Source organism: Lepisma saccharinum, chromosome 24, assembly GCF_977018435.1.
Source record: "Lepisma saccharinum chromosome 24, izLepSacc3.1, whole genome shotgun sequence".
NCBI classification, from domain to species: Eukaryota; Metazoa; Arthropoda; class Insecta; order Zygentoma; family Lepismatidae; genus Lepisma; species Lepisma saccharinum.
In genome coordinates this window covers 49,354,430-49,361,701 of record NC_139252.1, presented here as the reverse complement: position 1 = coordinate 49,361,701, position 7,272 = coordinate 49,354,430, and the positions used below count along the sequence as shown (strand labels likewise).

The following is a 7,272-nucleotide window of genomic DNA, read 5'->3' as shown; positions in this document are numbered from 1 at the left end:
GGTTGAACTAATTAATAACTTAATGCTGAACATTTATTTCAAATTAATAATGTTAAGGAATCTAGAGATGAATAGAAAGTAAATTTCTGTGTTTATTGAAAATTAGTATCAGAGAATGTTGCAAACTAGATAAAAGTTGAACTTCAATGTAGTCCCCCTGTTGCTTCTTCGTCAAAGAATTTTCCATGGACACGAAATCTATAAACGCAAGTGTATTCCTTATGGCCATGGTTGGAAAGGATTTTCAGTTCAACAATGTTGAAAGCCATATTTTTGTTGTTCTGAAAAGAGAAGATTTTCAATTATACACCTATAAAGTAAGAGTGAAATTTTTGGACCAAACTTCAAAATTAGTATTTCCTTTGTAATGGAGCATATCAACAATAACAGGACGAAGAATACAAAATGTATTTACTTAAAATTTTAGTTACTGCTGCCCACACAGTATAACAAACTTACTAAAGAAAACATGGACTGATTGGGAATTTGGAGCATTTTGAGTGCTACACTCTTTTGAGCTCTCCACTGTTGGCCTCATGTTTGAGTCCTGGCATGAGCATTTCTTTGTGACTCAGTTTCATGTAATCATCAACACAATTTGCCAGAAGTGACAGACAAGTGACGTAAAAATAAGAAAAATGCAAGATTTGGATAAAATATTAGTGTACCATACACAATAATATAGTGTTTACTGATTCAATTTAACACTTCATCGGTCAAACCTGGAAAAGTAACAAGATCAGTTGCGCTGAATCTGTGAGATACTAACATATTCATGATTACATTCTAATTTGCCACTTTACAAGAATTTATTTACATGCTCCGCTCTGCCGTTGCAATCACCATCACATTCCAGTTCAGTCTCCGAATCATCTCTTAAATCACCTTCTCTTACCTCTGCATTACCACAATCGCCAAAAGACGACCCTTATCACTAGAGGCACATATTTTTTGTAAATAAAAAGCAAAATTTCGGTACAAAAATAGTCAATTTCGGGTTCAAAAGATGTAAATAAAATAAAATTTCACTGTTATAGCTGTGAAAAAGCGGCATGTAAAATGACATTTTGGTTTTAAAAATGTGAATATAATCCCAAATTTGATTTAAAAACTGCACTATTACACAAAATAAACATATTTCTTCTAATAGCACATTAAATCGTTACCAGAATATTAAGTTTATTCCTGTATAAAGGGGTCCATTTTTGCTTCTCCAAATATTTACAGCAGAATTAATCAATTTTCCGTGAATTGTGGGATACTTCAGACTTCAGAAAGTGTCACGTCGGTATATAAACTGTAAATTTCGTGTTTAAGAGTCTAGTTCACATTTTGCATCATTTCGTGACAAAACAGAGTAGGAAAATGTACCTCACGCCTTTCAGAAACATGAAAAATTAGCATTCCAATGTGTTATTTCACATTTCATGTTTTTGTCAAAAACGAAATATGCATGTCTACTTATCACTGATGGTATCATATTCATTGCATTCATCATCACTGCTGAAGAGTATGGGACAGATGCGTTAAGTGTTCTTTCAGATTCTAACTAAATTCTACAAGCAGACAATAACCCAAATGGGATCGGTTGCTCTGTATCTCTCAGATACAAACAGGCTACTGTGCCCACACACAAAGAGGCACCATGCGCAGACTGTATTTAGACAGAGAGGGGGAAAAAAATAATACAGATATAATGTGACCGATGGAGGGTTAACAAATTTTTACTACAGTATACAAATATAATATTTTTTATCAGTTGGTACACACAAAATTATCAACTACAGCATTTCATCAAAACACTCAAAAACTCTTGACGTTCACTGTTGTTTCATTCTCATCAAATGTGATGAAGCAACTCTTAATAACATGTAATTATTTTATAGCACAGAACGTAAGAGATTACCTTAACACTTCCTAAAGTAGAAGGAGCTCATTGATATTTGAGATTTTAAAGCCAATTATGAGACTTTTCACACATTGAAGAGGAAGTTTGAATGAAAACCAATTTACCTCGACTTCAAAATATTGCCAGGGCAGTCCTTCAATGTTGAAGCGGAATGTTCCCAAGAGCACACCCTCAGTGTCATCTTCTGAAGACAGTCCCTGAAGGAGAGGAAAAAGCAATTAATAAATGAAGGAGTTCTACAAATAAAATGGCAGGTCTAAAAAAATTCAGTTAACGGTATTCAATGAATATATTGTTGAAATTAATAAACAATATAAAGTTAGGAATTTTATAATTTTAGTGGCATGTTAATATTTTTTCACTAATACCTTCTTACACTTTTAATAATTTAAAAATATATATATTTATATATATATATATATATATATATATATATATATATATATAATTATTGGAAATTGCTAAAGATTCACATCTGCATGCATCCATTGGAATGTGAGATGATGCTACATGCACAAAAATGCATATTCTTGTTAAAATTGTGATCAGATGAGAATAAAAGGCATAAATATCCATCCAGTAGCGTACGCAGGATTTCGTCAAGGGGGGGTTATTTCTAAAACTTTCTCCAAATTCACATTACCTTTGATTTATTATACTTTAATTAAATAATAATAATCACAATTAATTAATAATACTTATAGTTAATTAATTAGCTGAATTACTACTAATAATACTACTAATATTACTACTAATACCACTACTACTATTATGTAGTAGAGATCTACATAAATATACCATTTATGAAAACATTAGAAAGAAATTACTTTCTAATCATTCAATTTTTAACAAATCCTGGGAGCATTTTTTTGTTTTTGTTTTTGTTTTTTGTCTGGTCAACAAGGTGAGACATTTTAAATGTGAAGAAAATCCATAAAACAAGAAAATATATTAAAATAAATTGAAATAATTAAAGTATGGAACTCATCCAAGAAGCTGCGGTGGTCTGGTCGGTAGAGCATCTGACAATTACGCGGGAGATCCGGATTCGATTCCCGAAATTGGTTGGAATTTTTCCGGCTTCTTCCCCGCATAAATGTCCCCGATAATTCACATCTGGATTGTCTCCCTGTTCTTACCAACAAAACATTTTCCAATAGTTAAGCTTATTGTCGTTTCAATAATTGTCTAGTCAACAAGGTGAGACATTTTAAAGAGAGACATTCAAACGTGCTGTGGTAAATAATACAATGGGAAGGCAGACTGGTGACTGTATTCTTGTCTGCCTAGCCTTTGTCTATACATTAGCCTCTAACAACGAACCAAGAACTTTCTTTAGTTAATTCTCATTGTTCACACAAAAAAAAGACATGTTCGTTGAACACTGGCGTACGTAGAGGCATGGCCGATGGTTAGAGGCACATACTTTTGGTAAATAAAAAAGCAAAATTTCAGTATAAAAACAGAGTCAATTTCGGGTTCAAAAGCTGTAAATAAAACGAAATTTCGCTGTTATAGCTGTGAAAAAGCGGTATATAAAATTACATTTTGGTTTTAAAAATGTGAATATAATCCCGATTTAAAAACTGCACTATTACACAAAATAAACATATCCCTTCTAATAGCACATTAAATCATTACCAGAATATTAAGTTTATTCCTGTATACAGGAGTCCATTTTTGCTTTTCAAATATTTACAGCAAAATTAATCAATTTTCCGTGAATTGCATAACACACAGGATACTTCAGACTTCAGAAAGTGTCGCGTAGGTATATAAACAGTAAATTTCGTGTTTAAGAGTCTATTTCGCAATTTGCAGTTCATTTCGCATCATTTCGTGGCAAAACAGGGTAGGAAAATACACTTCACACCTTTCAGAAACCTTAAAAATTAACATTGCAATGTGTTATTTCAAATTTCGTTTTCTTTTTGTCAAAAACGAAATATGCATGCCTCTACCGATGATGCTACAGCCCCTATCAAAATTTTGAGAAAATCAGAATTTTCAAATAAAAATCCGTTAAGAACTTTAAAAAATCAAAATGTGTAAATACGAAACCTCTTTTAAAGTGAGTCCCGATTACCATTTTTGTCTTTGAATACAATTTTAATAGACTGAAAAGCTCCAAAAATACGAAATATTTTATTATGCATCCTGCCCTCCAAAACGAAGCCATGTGTTATCCACATTTACTATTCCGGCCCCTCCCCCCCAAAAAAACTGCGTACGCCAGAGTATTGAACATTGTTGCAACTGAAATACAAAACATTTTATTTCTCTTTTAAATCATAGTTACCCTCATATTTCACTTTCAAGAACTTGTGCATCACTCTGAAAGATGCATGTGCTTGGAATGCTATGCTTTTCTCCATGCTACATGGAAATAATAATTCAAATTATTATTATTATTATTATTAGTGGTAGTAGTAGTAGTAGTAGTAGTAGATATAGTAATAGTATTGTCCCAGATCTTTGACTGTGGTAAATTGGCCATTTAAATTTTTTCCACAGCATTTTTCATAATATTTTACAAGCTCAAGGGGGGGGGTTAAACCCTGTAACTCCCCCTTGCGTACGCCACTGTATCCATCAAAGTTTCAAGGATATGACATTACCATCAAGGTAAAAAAGATAAAGAAAAGAACACACACTTCAATAATCTCTCTTTATCGCAACAACGGGAATACAATGTTGAAACCTCAAGATGTATTTTTTTTTATAGTTGTACCAGGGGGTTTGTGATACAGACTTCCTATTGACTGGGAAATTTGGAAAAGTTAACCAAGACAGACACAACATGTGTATCCTCCATTGATTGTCCTCGTTTTCAGATCGACCTCCAAACACCTTCAGGGCTGGGAAGTTTATTAGTTAGACTTGATAAAAGGTTAAAACAGGGTTGTAGAATTTGTTAAAGGGTGTATTGTAGACCATGGTGCTGATCATATCATCATTATGGCAGAGATCAAGAATATGTGTGGCCCTACCTTCCACACACCCCATGTGGCTTTAATGCCCAGAGGATAGCTATACCTTACATATGTACTTGTATGTACATATACATGTACTATATGAATAATTTCTCTTTTAACTCGAAACACAATTCAAAAGTGAAAATACCTGAGAAAAGTGAGGTAATTTGTTTTTGACAATGAGTGGAAACCATGAAAATCCATGTTCACAGATTTGGAGGTCAAACTGAGGTGCCGTGGAATTTTGGTACAAATAGGAAAGAAAGTTGGAACAAAATCTGATTCGTATCTATATTGGACTGGTGAAGCATTGGAGTGTTTTGACTAGAGTCGACGAGCCATATGAAAGTGGCTGACCTTGAACAAGCCTCGATGCGCAGTAGCAAAAGGAGGTGGTGGAGACTGCCGTGCAAAACGCGCGATGTCGTTCTTTTGTTTTACGAGCGGCAAGAATCGGTTTGGTTTTCGTTGTGACTGTTCGTGTTTCTTCAGTGTGATCACAAAAATTTGTCAATATACGTGTGCAAGATGGCTACAGAAACACCTAAGCGTCGTATTCTACACAAACAAGCACGAGATATGGTGTACAAAGTGTATCAGTTCTTCCAAAGTGAATCTCGCAGTGAAGACAGTGCCTCGTGTTCGTCAGGGAGCGGTGTTGCTAAATGTCAGGAGCGTACAGCGGCTGCATGTGGGATAGGTCTACGTACAGTTCAGACGATTGCGAAGGAAGCCAGGTCGTCGATCGGTGATACAGGGTCGGTTTCTTTTCGCTCGCCTGGCAAACGTCGTAATCGGCGAAAGAATGTTACGCACTTGAACGATTTTGATAAAGGGGTATTGCGTAATATTATATTTGACATGTACGCAAATGGCGAATTTCCTACTGCAGTGAAACTTAGGGCTAAATTGAAGGAAGCTATCGGGTTTGCAGGCAGTACGTGGTCAGTGTTAAAAATTTTGAAAAACATGGGGTTCAGATATAGGAAAGGCAACGACGGGAGGAAATTTTTAATGGAGAGGGGTGATGTTGTAGCTGCGAGAGTGATCTTCCTCAGAACCATGCACGAAATCAGGAAAGCTGGTACTGCAAATATATACTATTTAGATGAAACCTGGGTCAACCAGAATCACACGAAGACGAGCTGCTGGAGAATGAGTGATGGTTCTGGTGGGTTAAAGGTGCCATTAGGAAAAGGTGCTCGTCTTATAGTGTGTCATGCTGGTTCAGCTGCTACAGGCTTTGTGCCCCAAAGTAAATTGGTTTTCCGCTCCAAAACAAACAGTACTGACTATCATTCAGAAATGACGTCTGCCGTGTTTCGAAAATGGTTTTGCGAGCAGTTCTTGCCGTTTCTCGCTCCCGAATCCGTGATTGTAATGGACAACACGAGCATACATTCCTTGCAAGTGGATAAAACGCCTTGTTCGAATACAAGGAAGGCAGATATTATGGCATGGCTCTGTAACAAGAACATTCCCTACACAAGCACGCAAACCCGAGCAGAATTGTTGCAGTTGGTGAAACATCATACACCAACTCACAAAAGTTACGAAATCGATATAATAGCAAGAGAATATGGTCACAGAGTTGTTCGTCTCCCACCTTATCATTGTCAGTACAACCCGATTGAAATGATTTGGGCCCAGGTGAAGGGGTACGTAGCTGACAAGAACAAGTCTTTCAAAATTGCCGACGTACAGAAACTGACTCACGAAGCAATAGACAGAATAGGTGTTTCCGAGTGGGCAGATTGTGTGGCTCACGCAGAAAAAATACAAGAAGATGACTTCCAGCGTGAAATAGTCAGAGAATGTCATCGAGAAGGTCATTATAAATTTGCAAGACACGGATTCCGAAGAACTTGAATCAAGTGACGAGATTGACAGCAGTACGGAATGAGCGTTATGTAAGTAAATGGCATTTTATTTTTTATTTTCAGTTCATGTTATGCATGCCAGACAGTTGTTTTGTTATTGCGAGTGGCACAAGACCGGCGCCTGGTATCTGCGGCAAACGAAGTTGCCTTTGCCGCGCCGCGAAAGAATGAATCAAGTTCTTCTCTCGTTTTCTCAGTAACCAAATAACATATCGCTGTAAATATTATACGAACTTAAAATTTGGAGTTTTCTTTGTAACTTTCTCACTGGAAGTTATTTCAAATCTAATTTAATAAAAATCGGCTCGCAAGAGAACTTTTTCTCTATACAATAATGGTCAATAAAATATTTAATTTCTTTCACTTACTTTCAAGATTCTATACATTTAATTTACAACACAATACGATTGTCTAAATCTTTCTGGTAATACTCGTGCTGGATTGGTATCGATTGTTGCAATAATAGCCGTGCAGCGGCAATTTACAATTGTTCGAATGTAAGCCATTG

The 7,272-nt window shown here is 35.7% G+C and overlaps 1 protein-coding gene across 1 annotated transcript in view; it reads right to left on the bottom strand.

The window, feature by feature from the left end:
• LOC145978030 (sun domain-containing protein 1-like) overlaps positions 1-7,272 on the bottom strand; it is a 42,064-nt gene continuing 34,792 nt past the window's right edge. Inside the window, exons 12-13 of the mRNA XM_083110416.1 lie at positions 2,014-2,106; positions 1-281 (exon numbers count right to left, since the gene is read on the bottom strand). Coding sequence (XP_082966542.1) covers positions 144-281; positions 2,014-2,106 — 231 coding nt within the window. The 3' untranslated portion in view covers positions 1-143. The remainder of the gene's footprint in view (positions 282-2,013; positions 2,107-7,272) is intronic.